We start from the raw sequence: 18,858 nt of genomic DNA, 5'->3' as shown, positions 1-18,858 counted from the left end.
TTAAGACAGTGTCAGAGAGCAGGATTGTCTAATTGGATCTGAGACAATGCAATGTCGAAATGCAGGCTAGTTATATAGAGCAAAGTCAGGCAGTGACAAATGCAGGCGTGTCGTTAGGATCAGGTGGTCTTTGAAACAGCCGGTCAACCGCCACTCGGCGATCAGTTGCATTAAACGGCCACTGCCATCCTCTTCAGATCCGACGGCTGTCGTAAATGTTCTCGGGATCCTCCAACGATCGCGGCGACCTCCCAATCAGGACAACAGCTCTCCCGACTTCACGCTGGGATCCTTCTGGGGCCGTTCTCTCTCCAATAGCACTGCCTCTGAGCCCTCCGATGCGCCGTCCTCCTCCCCACTTGCACGTCCTCATGTGCAAAGAAACGGAAGTATGTGGTAATCAGCACTCAGATGAAGAGGAGCCGAAACCAAATCTCTCTCACTCTCCACGAAAAAAACAGGACCCAATCCGACATCACTCGACCGCCAACATGGAACCATCCAAGCAGCAGGTGAGAGGCCCCCTCAGCTGTTGGGCCGGAGTAACTGACAGACTGAAGAGTCAGTGAAGTGAACTTAAAAAAACAAATAAAAACAAGAAGGAGCTCCCAAATGAGAGTGATAGAGACCAGAAACAATACCAGTAAATTAAAAATTCAAAAGAAATCAAATAAGACAAAGAAAAAACAAAAAGAGGGATGATGGAGACAGCACAGTTGATGACCTAACTGGCCGCCATCTTGTTGGAATCTATTATTCCGCTATCATCCTTTCATATCGATAATATAAACAAAATGTTTCCCACCAAAAATAAAAATTCAACTATCCCAATTTTTCCAATTCCTAGTTATTAATTGTATGGCCACCCCAGTCATTATAAGAAGAAGTCTATTTTTATATTTATCAATTGGACTACTCCAAATCCCCCCCAATCAAAACCCACCAAAGAGGTCATCAGTTAGACCTGGTGACTTTCTCCTCCAAAGAACAGTCCAACCCCAAATTCTATTGGAAACAAGGCAACTGGACAGACTCTCTTTTGTCTGATCACAGACTTTGTACCTTCTCCATAGGATGCCAACATAAACCCTCTAAAAGCAGCAAAACAAGAACCATCAAAACCCACACCACCAGAGGAAGGATAGACCCAGTGGAATTCTGGTCCCGCTTCGAAACAATCACTAATCAAACCAAAGAAATGGATCAACTCATGACCTCCTGGATCAAGGACAGTACTAACATACTAAACGAGATTGCCCCCATTAAAACCCTCAGAATTAGAACCACAAATCAGGAGGGATGGTTCGATTCAGAACTGCTACTATTAAAGAAGGATCTCAGAAAAGCAGAAAGATTATGGCAAAAATCCGGAACCCAAGAACACAGACTGGCCTGGAGATTTAAACTAAAAAATTACAAAAACCTCACTAAGGAAAAAAGAAAAAATTTCTACTCTCACAAAATCGGTAACATTAAAACCAACAGTAGCAACCTCTTTAAACTGGTTAACAACCTATACAACATTGAGACTATCACAAACATCCATGAAGAATCCACTTTAACTGCCAACAACCTAGCAGACTTCTTCAACACCAAGATTCAAACATTAAGATTAACATTACCTACCAGGACCAATCCCCTCGAGCTGTTCCCCATTCTCCCAGACTCCGATATATCTAACCCAGACCCAGGGTCCAGAACAAACCTAAGCTGGAAACAATTCACAACAATTGACTGGCAAACCTTTAATACTTACTACAACAAATATACATACTCCTTCTGCAAGTTGGACACATGCCCCCCAAACATCATGAAAACTGCCCCAACCCACTTCAAAGCCAACATGATGACATGGGTTAACTTTCTACTATCCACAGGAAACTTCCCACCAGAGCAATCATATTATGATTACCCCAATCATAAAAAACGTGGAAAGAACCACCAAACTCCCCATCTAACTACAGACTGATCGCAAGCATCTCCCTATTCACCAAAATAGCAGAAGGGGTGGTAAAGGCGGAACTCTCCGCATACCTGGAAAAATTCAACATCCTAAGTGACTACCAATCAGGCTTCCGCACAGACCATAGCACCGAAACCATCATAGCCTCCCTTCTCGACCAACTCCACACACTCTTTAGTCAGGGCTCAAGTGCCCTGATCTTACAACTTGACTTGAGCAGTGCTTTTGACCTAGTTGACCACAACATTCTCCTTGAATGCCTGACTCACATCGGCATCTCCGACCAGGTCCTCAACTGGTTCCAGGGGTTCCTAAGAAACAGATCCTACAAGGTACTCAAGAACAACTCCTTCTCATATAGCTGGGACAACACCTGCGGTGTCCCGCAGGGCTCCCCCTATCCCCCACCCTGTTCAATATCTACCTGACCTCCCTAGGAAACCTCCTACATAACCTCAAGCTCAAATTTTTCATCTATGCAGATGACATCACAATAGCCATCCTTCTAACCAGTTTCACACCAGAACTACTCGACTACATTACAAACATTCTCAATCAGATTGAACTCTGGATGCTATCATTCAGGCTGAAACTAAACCCGGACAAAACTAAATTTTTCCTAGCCACCCCCAATGACAAAATCAAGGACACCACAATCCAATTGAAAGGAATGACTTTTCCCCTCAAACCTACCTTAAAAATACTGGGAGTCACTCTTGACAAACATTTATCCTTAGAAAATCACACCGACCTCACAGTCAGGAAAAGCTTCTCGGTACTTTGGAAACTCCGCACCATAAAAAATACTTCGACGACACCTCTTTCCGCCTACTAGTACAGTCCTCCATTCTCAGCATTCTGGACTACTGCAATATAATTTACTTAAGCTCCATGAAGAAAACCATCAGGAGACTGAAGATGATCCAAAATACCGCCGTCCATCTCATCTTTGGCCTGAATAAATGGGAACACATCACCCCGTTTTACCACCAACTTCATTGGCTGCCATTCAAATCCAGAGTTCTCTTCAAGTTCGCATGCTTCTGCTACAAATCAGTATTTGGTTCATCACCAAGATACATCAATCCTCACTTTAACCTTAATTGCACCAATAAGAAATTCCGTAGAATTCAGCTGTTCGCCGTCCCCTCGTTAAAACTATGTCATCTCAAAAGATTCTTAGACAAAACCTTCGCCTTCCAGGCAGCTAAACTGAACCCATGGCTAGCCCAAATGATACTCGAGGCTCCCTCATACCTTGGCTTCAGGAAATTAATCAAAACTCACCTATTCAGCGAACAGGACCCTTAACTCTCCCCCTCTCCTGCAATAACACCTCACCCCTCGCACTGTTCTTCTCCTTCCCTCATAATTTCTTCTCTACCTTCTATCCTCTCCCTTCCTCGCCGCTCAATCTCTGAAAAAATGTTGTAAATCTGCATGTCATCGCGGATCCTAATTTAATTGATGTGAGCCGCCTAGAACTCACTGGGTATGGCAGTATACAAGAATAAAATTATTATTATTATTATTAAGTTTTAACAATGTCCCAAATAAAATCACATCATATGACAATGGGATAGAGACCCCTAAAACCAAATTAATTTTGCCCCAAATTGACTTCCAGAAATTAAGTATCAACTGGCAATAAAATAACAGATGATCCAGCGTCCCTACTTCAAGTTGACAGTGCCAGCATCTATTAGACTTTGTATTATCCAATTTTTGCAAACAAACAGGAGTCCAAACTATTCTATAAAACAAAAAAAAAAAGAAAAGTTTGTCTCATAGATGCTGATGCTGTACATCTTATTCTTCAAATCCAAATCCGTGGCCATTGCGTAGCGGAAATATGCTGCTTTGTTTCTATACTCCAAATGTCTCTTAAGCTTGTTTTAGGTTTTTTCTCTAAATATTCAGATACATTACATCAGGGATGTCAAAGTCCCTCCTCGAGAGCCACAATCCAGTTGGGTTTTCAGGATTTCCCCAATGAATATGCGTGAGATCTGTCTGCATGCACTACTTTCATTGTATGCTAATAGATCTCATACATATTCTTTGGGGAAATCCTGAAAACCCGACTGGATTGTGGCCCTCGAGGAGGGACTTTGACACCCCTGCATTACATCATTCAGCCATCCTTTATCCATCTTTATTCACACCTTCAAAGAAATGTAGCAAATTGGTGAAGCAAGACCTCCCTTGGCTGAACCCATGCCGACTCTGTCCCATTAATAATAATTTATGTTCATTCAGTCATCCCATTGAGTTGTGTTGGCAGGAAATTGTATGTTGCATTTGTTGATTTTCTGAATGCAGCTTACTAGAAATAATACTGACATTCATGCAGCCCTGAGTGGTGTATAAAGGCTGCTCATCCCTGCTCTAGAAGGCTTACATTAAATAGAAGAGGAGTTTAGCAAATCCCAGGACAAGGTCTTAATGAAATATGAATGCTTCTACTTGATTTATTAGTGTTATGGTATTTTATTAGATTGCTGACAAATATTAAATTGGTATTCTCAAGCCACAAAGACTGTCATCTAAAGAGGACTTTTAGTTCAACTCTAGTAGGTATAGGAACTGAGTTATGGAACTTCCTACGGTTGGAGCTCAGAGTGACTCTGGGTTATATGCGCTTCTGCTGCTTAGTAAAAACCTGACTTTTTAAGAAATATTTCCATGAAAGGATTTGATTTGGGGAAATAATACCCATGCTTGGCATGATCCCAGTAGGGGGCAGGAGCTGAGAAGTCAACACTGAACTACAGTGGTACTTCGGTTTACAAGTGCACCGGTTTGCGAGTGTTTTGCAAGACGAGCAAAACATTTGCAAAATCGGTGCCTCAGAAACCGAGCATGGCTCGATTTACGAGCCCCCCCCCCCCCGCAATCCGGCACCCCCCTTGCGATCTGGCACCCCCCCTGCCTCGAACCGGCACCCCCCGACACGATCCGACCCCCCCGCCACGATCCGACCCCCCAACACAATTGGGCACCCCCCCCCGACACGAACCGACCCCCCCCTCCGACACAATTGGGCCCCCCCCCCCCCCGCCGCTTCTTACCCTCATCTGGGCACTCTTGAAGGTCAGCCTCCTCGTCTGGGCCTTGAGCATCTGAGCATGCTCAAGGCCTGCAAGTTCACGTTCTGAACGTGAACGTGAACTCGCAGGCCTTGAGCATGCTCAGATGCTCAAGGCCCAGCAGACGAGGAGGCCGATCTTCAAGAGTGCCCAGATGAAGGTAAGAAGCGGCGGGGGGGGTGCCCAATTGTATCGGAGGGGATGTCAGATCGTGTCGGGGGGGTGCCCAATCGTGTCGGGGGGTCGGATTGTGGCGGGGGGTGCCCAATCGTGGCGGGGGGGGTCGGATTGTGGCGGGGGGTGCCCAATCGTGGCGGGGGGGTGCCGGTTCGAGGCAGGGGGGGTGCCGGATCGCAGGGGGGGTGCCTGATCGCAGAGGGGAGGCCTTCGAGGGGAGCAATGCCGGTTCTCGGGGGGGGGGGGGAACGCATCAAAGCAAGTTTCCATTATTTCCTATGGGGAAACTCGCTTTGATAAACAAGCATTTTGGATTACGAGCATGCTCCTGGAACGGATTATACTCGTAATCCAAGGTACTACTGTATATCACACTTGAATTTCTGACAGTTATACAGAAATTTAGTGGCATAAAACTTTCACAGCTCCAGGCGTCTACACTGTAGACTTAGGGCTCCTTTTATGAAGGCGTGTTAGCGGTTTAACGAGCGTAATACCGCGTGCTAAACCACCGGCCGTGCTAGCCGTTAACGCGCCTTCGTAAAAGGAGCCCTTAGGCAGCTCAAACTTGGTAGGGACCTAACATCCATGATTCAAGAGGCTTACACCCTATCAACTTAAGTCTCTGGGTTCCCTTCTAATATCATGATTACCGGTAACTGTAATCACCTTTTATGTATGCTTCTGTGTTCTATGTAAGTGCTATTTTTTAAATGCTATTTCTTAATGTTGTTACTGTAAATGTATCTTTTAACTGCATTTTAACTTGCTGGATTGATCTCTGCCTAGAACTTAATGGTTAAGTGGATTATAAATGCCAGAAATCAACTTACAAATGCCAAAATTAACCCCCTCCTTTACTAACGCGTACACAGGTTTTAGCGCCGCACCCACGCTACGTGTTAGTAAAGGAGGGGGTAAATTATTTATTGTAGCATTTTATTGTTAATTCCTAGAAACTGCTAACTTCTTATCCTGTATGTATGCCAAATTGAATCAACTGAACAGAAAGAAATAATTCTGTATTGTATTGTAAGAACATGCTTCAGGGCATGTCCCAAAAATGTCTACACTATGCTATGTTTTTACACGAGGTAAATACGAGGAGCCGCTGAAAAGGTCTCAGCCCAACCAAGAAGAGAATGATATGGAGCCATGAAAAGTGTCAAGAGAAGTGTGGAATAACTTGTAAGTTTCATGGCTCCACATCATTCTCTTCTTGGTTGGGCTGAGAACTTTTCAGTGGCCCTCATAAAAGCTTGAAAGGCAGGGCATTGTAAACCTCAGTCAATGAAATCACAAGGCTCCTGGAAGGATTAAACTGATTGGGAAAAAAAGCCTTGCTCCAGTCTTATCAGTGAAAATGTTCCTGTATCAGTGTATCTGTAAAATACCTACTGCACCTGATTCTTAACTCTTCTTGAGCTGGGATTTGGAAAGGTGAATAATTAAGTCCAAGTGCCATGATTTTCACTGAGGACAAATATCATAACAAAACTGCAGCTATGGAATGAGAAGTCTCCTGATTAGGAGCACTGTAAGGGGAAATTGTTTGTACAAGCAAATCAGTCATGGCAGGGCAGAAAAAAGAAGGACAAAAGCTACAGAAATTCAAATCAAAAATGTTCCTTTCACCAGGAAGGAGAAGCTGGTGGCCTCATATCAGCTACAGAAATTTAACTCGGAGAGTAGAGAGCTGCTGGACTGGGCACAGAAGGTCCAAGGGATGATTAAAGGAGAAGCTCTTTCCAAAAGCACTACTGAGGCTGAGATGATGATCGAGGTGCATGAAGAAAGAAAGGTAAGCATGAGTCTGAAGGCTTCCTATCCCACTGGCTTCGCAGAGAGAGGCACATCCTGTAAGCAGTCAGCCAGCGCCGGCACCAGCACCTCTCCTCCTTGCTGATGTCTCAAGGTACATGTGGAATCTGCCGTAGTGGCACACAGTTTGCTATGAACTGCATTATAGAATAAGCTTACTATATTGGATAGTCTGCATGGATATTCAATGGCACTCTCTGAACAGTGTTGCTGAATATCACCAGATAGCAGTGGCTAAGGGAAATATCCAGGTAACAGCGGCAGTTATCCAAACATTTTCCTTTGAATATTTACCCATCTATCTGTTCTCTGTGGCGCAGGCAGAGATTGATGCCCGAAGAGAAAGATTCAACTCACTTGAGCGCACCGGACAGAAACTTGCTGATTCTGGCCACTATGCAGCTCCTGAAATACAACAGTCGCTCTCCAAACTGGAAGAGGCCTGGTCAGACTTGGTCCAAGTCTGGCAGGAACAAAATCTCAGAATGGCTCAGGCTCGGGATTTGCAGGTAAGGTGGTGAGATGATAAAACAGTGGCTGGAAAAATACATTCTTGCAACTGGTATGTAAGTTGTTCCCAGTCCAGAAAACTCCATGAAGAGTTTTCATATTATTAGAGGCACTGTGACTGAGGAAATATGGAAAATTAGCATCTGATTCTGATATCAGATGGCAGAGTTCATTAAGGAACAATAGAGTAGATGGAGGTCTACTATTCTTCTGTATGTTTCTCTAGAGTTCATTAAGGTTAAGGTCCAGTCTCTGTCTGCATGGCACCAGATTTGATTCCAGAGGACATCTTTTCAGTGGTTTAACAAGGGTAGGAGGTGCCCTCTTCTCCACCCTCCTGCCGTGTGTATGACTCCCTTCAACGGTCCTCCCTTCAAGTATCTCTTTCTCCTTAACTCCACAGCACCCCACGTCCAACTTCTCTCCCTTTCTCATCTCTCTCTCTTCAGACCATTGCCCACCATCTGTCTAGTACCCTCTGTTTCTGGCCCTATAAGCTGTTACCCTTCACCCCCCACTTCCAGTTTGGCACTTCTTTGAACCCCTCCCCCATTCTACTTAAAAAAAAAACCAAAAAACAGTTGGTCCAGGGGGCTTCCTGGCCGGCATGTCCTCCCCCTTCTAACCTGCCGGTCTGACATCACCTTCACCTTTGTTCTCATCCATTTTTTATTAAAGGGAATTACTGGCTGCAGCAGTGAATCTGAAGCGTAGCCTGCAGCCTCCCTCCATGCTTTCCTTCTGCCTCAGTCCACACCAGGCAGAAAAAGGAAGTTGTGTCATTGGGGATTGACCGCGGCAGAAGGAAAGCATGGAGGGAGACTGCAGGCTGCACTTCAGAGTCACTCCTGCAACCGGCAGTTCCCTGCAACAAAAATGGATGAGAACAAAGGTAAAGGTGATGTCCAACCAGTGCAGTTAGAAGTGGTAGGAAATATTGGCCAATGAGGAGGCCCCCCCAGAGCCTTGGGGCCAAGAGCAGCTGCCCTGTTTGTCATCCCCCTAATGCCGGCCCTGTTGGGGAAGGCAAATAGAGAAGAAGAGAAATGGAGACCATATGTGGGTGAAAAAATTTTATGTTGGAGGGATTTTTATGTGTGTGTGGTGGTTTTGATTTTAGGGGGGGGGGGAGAAAATGTTATGTGTGCGGCCCCCTAGAGATAGGGCTGACATTCATGTGGCCCTCTGTGTAAAAGAAGGTTGCTTACCCCTGCCTGATCTAGTAATTTTTCTATAACAATAATTAATTTCAAAGATAAGTAGGCTTTTCTGAGATGTGTGTGGATTTCTAGCACTTTTGTAAAAATAAAAGATTTGGGTAAGGAATTGCATATTCTCTTACACTTTTCCTGCCTATGCACAGACATTCCTTGGCTATGTAGAACAGAATGAGAGCTGGCTGAGCAGCAAGGAAGCTTTTCTCGCCAACGAAGACCTGGGGGTAGGTAGTGTAAACTGATTCCTTGCTTTTATAGTGCACTTAGGAGGTTCCAAGTCATAGGAAGAAGATGGCACTGTGAATATAGAAGGATGCACAGTTCCTTATTTTTTACTGACAAAATGTTTGCATATGTAGTTTTTTTTATTTCATGGTAATATATTTATATCCCACCTCCGAGGCAGGGCACAATAAAATTCACACAAAAACAAAGGGCTCCTTTTACTAAGCTGCACTAGTGGTTTTAGCGCACACGCTAGACGCTAACGCCTCCATTGAGCTGGTGTTAGTTTTTCCTCGTAGCACGGGGGGGCAGCATGCGCTAAACTGCAGCGCGCACTAAAAACGCTAGCGCAGCTTAGTAAAAGGAGCCCAAAGTATCCCCTCCAAACAACCACAAATCACACAAAACTATACCATCAATCTCCCCCCACCCCACAAGCCTTCCCTCACCCCCTACGATACTGCACATTAAAATCAACACCACTCCACAACTACTCATCCCATTCCCATCATCCAGATTGCCTATATCAGGAAAAAAGGTAGCCTTCCAGATGTTTCTTAAATACTGCTGTATTAATCATCTGCCTTAAGGAGAATGGAAGCTGGTTCCAAATCACCAGGCCCACCAATGAAAATGATCCTTTCCCGGTCTGTTCAAAATGTATCCTGGCCAAATCCAGAACTCACAATATCACTGTCCCTTCGGATCTCAGGGGGTGCACACCCTTAATACGACAAAATAACTAACAGCGGAATTCCAAAATAAAGTATGAATAAGTAACAGCAGCTTAACCCCTTATTTGGCATTGTTGCTGAGATATGGGAGATCTGCACCTCCAAATGCCTGTTACTTGGCACTGTTGCTCTCGTTCAACATCAAGTTGCGTAAAGCAGTCATTTTCATCATCTGCCACTTAAATTGTATCTGGGCCCCCACCAGAAGCCAATACAGCCATTGCAACAAAGGAGAAACATGATTATATCGCAACAGGCAAAAAATGAGACAACTGAAGCTGACACTTCGTCCATCGAACTCCCTGTTGGACTCTCACCACAAGAGTTTGAGCTGTATGTCGCCTTTGACAACGATGTGCCCACATCATCTGACAGCACTAATTCCGATATCGGTACAGTCATAAAGGACACTGCAGACTTAAGCGGAGTCGACTGTAATTCAAAAACCTACAAAAGTCATTGAGGACCTATGGAATAAACTTACCATTCCATAAAAGCACCCCGTTATTTGACTCTTTATACTTTCATTTAGTATTTCAAGTTTCTTGTACAGCTATTATAGATTTACTACCCTTCAGATATATTCAATCAGAAATATTTTCAATAGCTTCAGGACCTCAGCAATACCTGGAACTCACGCTCAAAATCTCACCTCCCCCCCCTCAGCAGCAGGAGAGATGCCCATTCTCTCCTGCTGCCACACAACGCTCCCCTCTGTAGCGGGAGAAACATAGAAATATGATGGTAAATAAAGGCCAAATGGCCCATCTAGTCTGCTCATCCACTGTAACCATTATCTCTTTCTCTCTCTGAGAGATCCCACGTGCCTATCCCAGGCCCTCTTGAATTCAGACACAGTCTCTGTCTCCATCACCTCTTCTGGGAGACTGTACCACGCATCTACCATCCTTTCTGTAAAAAAGTATTTCCTTAAATTACTCCAGAGCCTATCACCTCTTAATTTCATCCTATGCCCTCTCATTGCAGAGTTTCCTTTCAAATGAAAGAGACTCGACTCATGTGCGCTTACATTACGTAGGTATTTAAATGTCTCTATCATATCTCCCCTCTCCCACCTTTCCTCCAAAGTATACAGATTGAGATCTTTAAGTTTGTCCCCCTATGCATTATGACAAAGACCATACACCATTTTAGTAGCCTTCCCCTGGACCAATTCCATCCTTTTCATATTTTTTGGAAGGTGTGGCCTCCAGAATTGTACACAATATTCTAAATAAGGTCTCATCAAAGTCTTATACAGGGGCATCAATACCTCCTTTTTCCTACTGGCCATACCTCTCCCTAAGCAACCTGGCATCCTCCTAGCTTTCGCCATCACCTTTTCAACCTGTTTGGCTTCCTTAAGATCATCACGTACAATCACACCCAAGTGCCGTTCTTCTGTCATGCACATAAGTTCTTCACCACCTACACGGTACCATTTCCTCGGGTTTTGCAACCCAAATGCATGACTTTGCATTTCTTAGCATTAATTTTAGCTGCCAAATTTCAGACCATTCTTCAAGCTTCGCCAGGTCTTTCATCATGTTATTCACACCATCCTGTGTGTCTACTCTATTGCAGATTTTGGTATCATCCGCAAAGAGGCAAATCTTATCCGACAACCCTTCAGCAATATAGTTTATAAAAACGGGATGCACCGGGGAGGGGATTGAGGCTCTGATTGGCCAAGGTTGTTTAAGACCCCTCTCATAGCATCTCTCCCACTGCTGGGGGGGGGGATTGCTTGGCAGCGGGAGAGAGTGGGCATATCTCCCACTGTGTGTGTGTGTGGGGGGGGGGGTGTTGTGTAGCAGCAGGAGTGAATGGGCATATCTCCTGCTGCTGTGGGTGTTCGCTTGGCAGCAGGAGAGAGTGGGCATTTCTCCTGCTGACGGGGTTTAACGCACTCTTAGAACATGGCTTGGCAATTTTAAAGAATCCACTGGAGTGCTTATTTTAATGTTGAAGAGCCCATTTGCATGGCAGTATCAGAGACTGCTGGAAAGCTCGCTAAAGACAGAGATAAGCCGTTTTGATAATCCGTCACTAAAATGCATGCAGGCTAAACTGTCGGAAACCAGGAGACTAATTTAGGGTTCTTTCAAACATTAAAAAATAAATTCACAAATAGATAGGAATTGTACAAATTTTATAACATATAGGGCTCCTTTTATGAAGGTGCACTAGGGCTTTAGCGCGCGCTACATTGCCGGATGCGCTAGACCCGGCAGCATTGAGTTGGCGTTAGTTCTAGAAGCATAGCACACGGTAATTTCCTGCGTGTGCTAAAAACGCTAGCGCACCTTAGTAAAAGGAGCACATAGTATTTAACATTTCAGTTGTGGACAGCAGAGTAAATGTCACGACTATTTATTTTCTCTTAAACAGTGTCTAAAGGTGATAAGCGTTTTCAAGATTATAAAGCAAATATACAATGTAAACTGGGATCTGAGAAGATGCCCTGAGATGCTGAATACTTATGCACTTCATACTGCCTTGACTCCTGGTTATCCGAAATTATCATCTTGCAGAGACATGTGGAGAAGGGCTCTTTGTTCTAATGGCAGCGTCTAGATCAGGGGTGTCAAAGTCCCTCCTCGAGGGCCGGAATCCAGTCGGGTTTTCTGGATTTCCCCAATGAATATGCATTGAAAGCAGTGCATGCAAATAGATCTCATGCAGATTCATTGGGGAAATCCTGAAAACCCGACTGGATTCTGGCCCTCGAGGACCGACTTTGACACCTGTGGTCTAGATAATTGAATTTAGGGCTGAACTTCTGGTAACACCACAGTAACTGCGTTTCACTGCTGCTTCCCTCTGCAGGATTCCCTGGCTAGTGTGGAGAGTCTCCAACAGAAGCATGAATTGTTCGAAAAAGCCTTGGAAGCCCAGATGGAAAAGATTAACGTAATGGAGTCCTTTGCCTTGCAGCTGAGGCAGGACAAGCACTACGACTTGGCCAATATTGCCAGTAAATGCCAGTCTGTTCTGCACAGGTAACTGGACCCTAGAGCCTTCCTTCTTCACTTTTTGGAGTTTACTTTAAGGTCCTGTATTTCTCAATTGTAATGTCATCCTTGGTGTGCAACAAAATGACAATTTATTAAGCAGTTTCAGTATATAAATAGGTGTTTATAAAATTATGTGTCCAATATCCCCTGGATTCTATAAAGGGTGCTCAAATTTGCACACCCAAATTTGAGCACAATCCTGAGATGCAAATGCAACTAAATGATTAATGAGCTAGTTAATGTCAATAATTAATCTAATCCAGTATTTCTGGATCGTGCTATGCCTAAATAGGTTCAAGGTGTCTTTTAATAGAAGGCAGTGTCCCGCAAATCTTCTGAAGCCACGGCAAACTAAACTCGGAGCCGTGACTGGAGGGCGGACGTTGACGCAATGACATCACAAGCATGATGAGGTCATCAAGTTGATGTCCACGCATGTGTGGAGACCCTCCAGATGGGGCCTGAGCTTGCTATTAGCACGCTGGTGCTATTACTACACTGGAGGAGGAGAGGTGAGGAAAGGCACCGGCACTGGCTGACTGGCTTCAGGACGTGCCTCTCGCCATGAGAGGCATGTCTTGTAAGCAGTCAGCCGGCACCAGAATCTCTCCTCGCCAGCGCCCCACGGCACACCCGCAATCTTGCCACGATACACTGGTATAAGGAATAACTGAATGTATATGCTACATTATGGTAGTTACAGGAGGACAGAGTTATGAACAGAGTAATGGAGAGAGGTGGGACTGAGCTTTTAAGACTACTGGTATAATACTTGAAATGAGTATGAGATTTAGTGACATTAGATGTTTCTAGTTAGATGTCTGTAGTGTGTATATTTTCAAAGAAGAGAGTTTTTAATTTTTTTCAGAATCCATCATAGTATGTTTCAATCCTAATGTCAGGCAGAGGTTATTCCAGTGAAGAGCGAGTGGAATGTGCGTTAAAATTTAACTGCCAGCGAGAGGGACATACAACCACTGAATATTTCATCTGCTGTCTCAGCGCTATCCAGAGCTTGGGCAAAAAGGTGTCCTAACTTTACCCAGTTGGCTATCGGATTAGCGGTCTGAAAGTCACTACTAACCGAATAGTACTTCTGGATCTGGGTATTTAACGCCGGGCGGTCTCCCTGTTCTGATGCTGAATATCCAATTTTATTTAACTATGGCAGTTCATTGTTGGCTCCTAAGTGTTTATGCACATAAATTAATCAAGGAAATTCATGTGTGGTGAAGAGCAGGTGTAGAGAAAACCCAAAGACGATGCACTTGATGAAAAGTCTTTATTTCAATCAATAAATGTTGTAAAAATGTAGTTCACCGATATGATGAAGGAACAGGGACCTGACACGATCCGTGTTTCGACTAACGCATCTTCCTCAGGGGGTCCGATAAATTCCTGAGAGGGCCACACAAACAATATGCCAACAAACCTCTTGATCACCCGCTTTCTAAAACAGTACTGCTACCGTCAGTACCACGCCGCCAACATTCAAACCTGGCGCGCAAAATTACCGGGGAGACGTCAGGAGAAGCGCTTCAATCTGGAAGCAGGAGAAGTATTTGGGCAGGGGAAACTCCCGTGCTTCTCTTCAACTTCCGCAAGCAGCAGGCCGTAAAAGTTGCTCGCGCTGGCAAAGATTTAAGAGTTACAGAGGGAAGGGAGGGTGGTCTGTCCTCCCCCCCCCCACCATGCCACTACCACCCACTAACTCACAGCCAAGAAGGGAAAGTAATGGACGGGATTCAATTTTGGATCCCCTGCCTCCCTTGTGCTCTGTGCGGTTGCACTGCCTGAACCTAATTCTCTACATCCCCCAGCTATGACACTGTCCCTGGAGGATTTAGCTGCTACGCCTTAGTTATAACTAGATCCCTTTTGACATGCTTGTTTGTGTCCTTTTCTGTTCTAGAAAAAATACATTGTTGGAGAATGCCAATGCACGAAGGAAGAAGTTAGAGAAGTCGAGACTTTTGAAGAGGTTTCTGCAAAATTCCTACGAGGTGCAGTTTCAGTTTAATTTGTCATCTTGTGTGGCGGTTGTGGTGTGGAGCAGCAGTCTCTATGGGGCTTAGACCTTTCTGAGGCAGTTTTCAAAACTGTGAGCAGCTGCAAAGCCTGCAGAGTTTGTACTAATTCTCAAATGGGAACATGAGCATATATTCCCTAAGAAATTGAACAGGGAAAAAGTCCCTGCAGAGATTGGAATTAGCTGATTTTGCGGGTGCTTTTTTTTGAGTCATAATAACACATGTAGTTTTGAAAATGCAAAACTCTGCACATCTTCGCCTTCCTTAGCCTAATACCACCTTGGGAATCTCTCTACAAAAATGTGGAACAGCAGCATGCTTATTTTTACCTACATACAACATGTACAAGTTACATAAGACTATGAATGTTGCCATACTGGTACAGACAAGTGCTGCCTGATTCAGGGAAAAAATTTTCGATTCAATTTGGCCTATTGAATTGATTTTTCAATTTGATTCACTTTTCTTGCCTAATAGGACATTTTTTTCAAACATCCTGGTGGGTTTATTTTGTAGCCTTTCCACCTACCCAACCCCCCTTTGCCCTCTCCAATCCCACACCAGTGCTGAGGTGTAAACAAACAAACAGAAAATACTTTTCCTCTCTTTGAAAGGTCCTAGCTCATACTCGCTGTCTAACACCAGTTCTGGCAGGATACACATTTCAAATCTGACATATTGTAATCACAAAATGGAAAATAGAATTATTGTTTTCTACCGTCCACTGCCATATCCAACATTTGTTTCTTTTCCACTGTCTACCATCTCTCTCTGTCCCTGCCTTGTGTTCAGAGTCAAACCTCTCTATTCCCCTCCATGCAACATCTCTTCCTTCCTCCCCTTCATTAATATATGCAACATTTCTTTCTCTCTCCCCATGCACCATCTCTCCCTGCCCTCCACCCTATATCCAACATTTCTCCTTCTCTCTTCTCCATACGTCTCTCTCCCTTCCACCATATGCAGGATTTCTCCCTCTCACACTTTTCTATCTCTTTGTTTCATTTCTCCCTTCCTCTCCTCCACCCAACAATTCTTCTGGTGTCCTCTCTTCCCCCATATGCAACATCTTTCCTCCCCTCCCATCCCCCTGAGCATCAGCTTTCCTCCCATCCCCCTGTGCAGCAGCTTTCCATCCCTCCCTCCCATCCTCCTGTGCAGCAGCATCCCATCGACCCTCCCACAGTGAGACCTGACATGCCTCCAGGCCTCCCAAAGCAGCAGCAGCGTGGTGGTGACTGGCCTTGAAGAGATAGCACCATGAACAGGCTGATTGCAACCTGCCCCACCAGGGCTTCCCTCTGTCTTATCATCAGTGATGTCATCAGTGGCACGGCAGAGGGAAGGCCCCAGTGGAGCAGGCTGCAAGCAGCCTGTTCAGAGTGCTGACTAGCCACTGCTGATACTGCTTCTGCTTTAGGAGTCCCGGAGGTATGTCAGGTCTCAAGGGGGGGGGAGGGGGGTGTTGATTGCTGAATTGGTGAATCGATTTGAATTGGCAAATCGGGCAGTACTAGTACAAAACAAAGGTACATCAAGTCCAATATTCTGTTTCCAAGAGTGGCCAATCCAGGTCATAAGTACCTGGCAATATACTAAAAGTGTAAAACAGATTTCATGCTGCTTATCCCACCAGGAAATAGCAGTGGATTTTCCCAAATCTCAATAATGGCTAACAGTGGTTCTCAAACCTAGTCCTGGAGGCAGGGCCGCCATCAGAAATTTCTGGGCCCCTTACTGAGCAATCCTATTGGGCCCCCACGCACCCCTCCCCCCCCCTTCTTCCATGGGCCGAATACACACATACTTTTCTCTGTCGCCGCACTCTTTGACCAAAAGATTTGTAAGCCTGCAACCACGTCAAGGTAGACTCTTTCAGCAGGGCCCTAACCTAACCTAAACTAAACTAATCTATACCTATCTATTCTAAACTAACATATGTCTAATACTGAACTAATAACAAACTAACAAACATCTGCATAATAAATAACTAATAAATAATAGTGCTAGTAGCTATAATTCACTTTTGAATGTAAAATCTCAGTTAAGGATTTCTTTTGACCTTTGTAGGCCAGAAGTAGATCACAATTGCACAATATTTTTTGTAACAAGTATTAAATGTGTTTTTATAAATACTGTAAGCTTAATAAATATATCAGAAAAAACTACACATCTGAGCGCATATCTGAACATACACATCTGTATGATCCCATCCTCCTCTGCTTGCCTATAGCTGCATCATGCATGTTAAAAATGTACAATATGTTGATATGTGCACCTTCCTTCCTTCCCATCCATCCTCCTCAGCCTGTCCTTACACATCCACAGCTGCATGTTAATGATGATGTATATGTTATGATGATAAATAAGTGCATATGAGCACATCATTAACATGCAGCTATGGATGAATATAAAAAAGAAACAATATTCTGTACAATTGTCAATTTATACATCAGCGTCTTCTCCCCATTCTCTCTTCCCCATTTCCCTTCAGCTTCCTCAGCCCACTCTCTCTCCACTTTCCTTCAGCACACACACATAAAAACAAGCAAGTAATTTATATCATTTTCATTCTATTAATTCATAGAAATTAAAGTCTAAATAATGCCAGTCACATAACAAAACATGATTTTACAAAAATAATTCCCTGCACAGTCAAGCCTTCAAGGATTACTAGATGTCTTTCAGCAGTTCCCCTCCCTCCCTCCCCCTTACCTTTGTGGCCAAGTCAAAATGATCTACCAACAATAAAATTTTAAAAACACAAAGCACGCTGTACGCAGAGAAAATGTTAATTATCATTTATATTCCGTGGGTTTTCAAAGAGGTCAAGGCAGATGACTTTATGCAATGTCACCTCAGTAACAACTATACAAAAATAGACAAATATTTCCCCTCCCTTTTTACTAAAACGCGATAGCGGTTTTTAGTGCAGGGAGCTGCGCTGAATGCCCCACGCTGCTCTCAACGCTCATAGGCTCCCTGTGCTAAAAAACGCTATTGCGGTTTAGTAAAAAGGGGCCATAGTGCAAAATATAGACAGCATATATAAATTCTCAAACAGACACATTTTGATCACTAAATTGAAAATAAAACCATTTTTCCTACCTTTGGTAATTTCATCAGTCTCTGGTTGCACTTTATTCTTCTGACTGTGCATCCAATATTTCTTCCCTTCTTTCAGCCTCCTGTATGCTTCCTCTCCTCCAGACCTTATTCCCTCCCCAAACTTTTTCTTTGTTTCACCCTGCCCCTTCTTTCTTTTTCTCTCTCCATACCCCCTTTCTTTCTGTATGTCTGTTTTTCTCTCTCTCACCCTGCCCCCTTCTTTCTCTCTCCACACCCTCTTTCGTTCTGTATGTCTGTCTTTCTCTCTCTCTCTCTTTCCGTGTCCCCTTTCTTTCTTTCTGGCTTCCTGTCCCCCCTTTCTTTCTTTCTCCCTGCCCTCCCCTATGCCAACACTATTGGGAAAATGCTGCCACCGCCACTGGGGAATAGGCTGCCACTGCCGCCATCAGGAACAGGCCGGCGCCGAGTTCGCCCTGCTTCTCTTCCCCGCGGGGCCGACCAACTCTCGCCACCCGACGTCAATTCTAACGTCGGAGAGGACGTTCTAGGCCAGCCAGGCAGCGATTGGCTGGCCCAGAAAGTCCTCTCCGACGTCAGAATTGACGCGAGTGGTGAGAGTTGGCCGGCCCCAGAGGGAAAAGCAGGGAGAACTTGGCGCCGGCCTGTTCCCGATGGCGGCGGTGGCACTCAAGTGGCTAAAGAGCCGCAGTTTGCCGGCCTAGGGAGAACACTGGAGGGTGGCCAGCTGTGCACCCCCTGGGACGTAAACCCGGGGTGGGGCGGACCGCCCCCCCCACCCTGGTATGCCACTTTCTGTACCTCACTCCCTCCCTATGACCAAAACTTCTCCTTTCTTCTATTCCCCATGTAAACAACCATCTCTTTCCCTCCCTTCCTCTCTCCCAAGTCCATGCCTTCTGTGTCCAAAAACCCATTCCCTCCCCCACCTCAGCATCTCTTTCCCTCCCTTCCTCTCTCCCAAGTCCATGCCTTCTGTGTCCAAAAA

At 44.7% G+C, this 18,858-nt stretch overlaps 1 protein-coding gene across 3 annotated transcripts in view; it reads left to right on the top strand.

Annotated features, from left to right (window-relative positions):
- The window catches only part of SPTBN5 (spectrin beta, non-erythrocytic 5), a 349,132-nt gene that overhangs the window by 261,697 nt on the left and 68,577 nt on the right, over window positions 1–18,858 (top strand). For all 3 annotated transcript variants that reach the window (XM_033951049.1, XM_033951047.1, XM_033951048.1), the window contains exons 46-50: window positions 6,868–7,030; window positions 7,371–7,559; window positions 8,924–9,001; window positions 12,566–12,738; window positions 14,666–14,756. In XM_033951049.1, the coding sequence (XP_033806940.1) occupies window positions 6,868–7,030; window positions 7,371–7,559; window positions 8,924–9,001; window positions 12,566–12,738; window positions 14,666–14,756 (694 nt within the window). The remainder of the gene's footprint in view (window positions 1–6,867; window positions 7,031–7,370; window positions 7,560–8,923; window positions 9,002–12,565; window positions 12,739–14,665; window positions 14,757–18,858) is intronic.

The sequence above is a fragment of the Geotrypetes seraphini genome, chromosome 7 (genome assembly GCF_902459505.1).
Source record: "Geotrypetes seraphini chromosome 7, aGeoSer1.1, whole genome shotgun sequence".
Lineage (NCBI taxonomy): Eukaryota > Metazoa > Chordata > Amphibia > Gymnophiona > Dermophiidae > Geotrypetes > Geotrypetes seraphini.
Note: the sequence above shows the minus strand (reverse complement) of the source record. Positions and strands in the feature narration are given on the sequence as shown.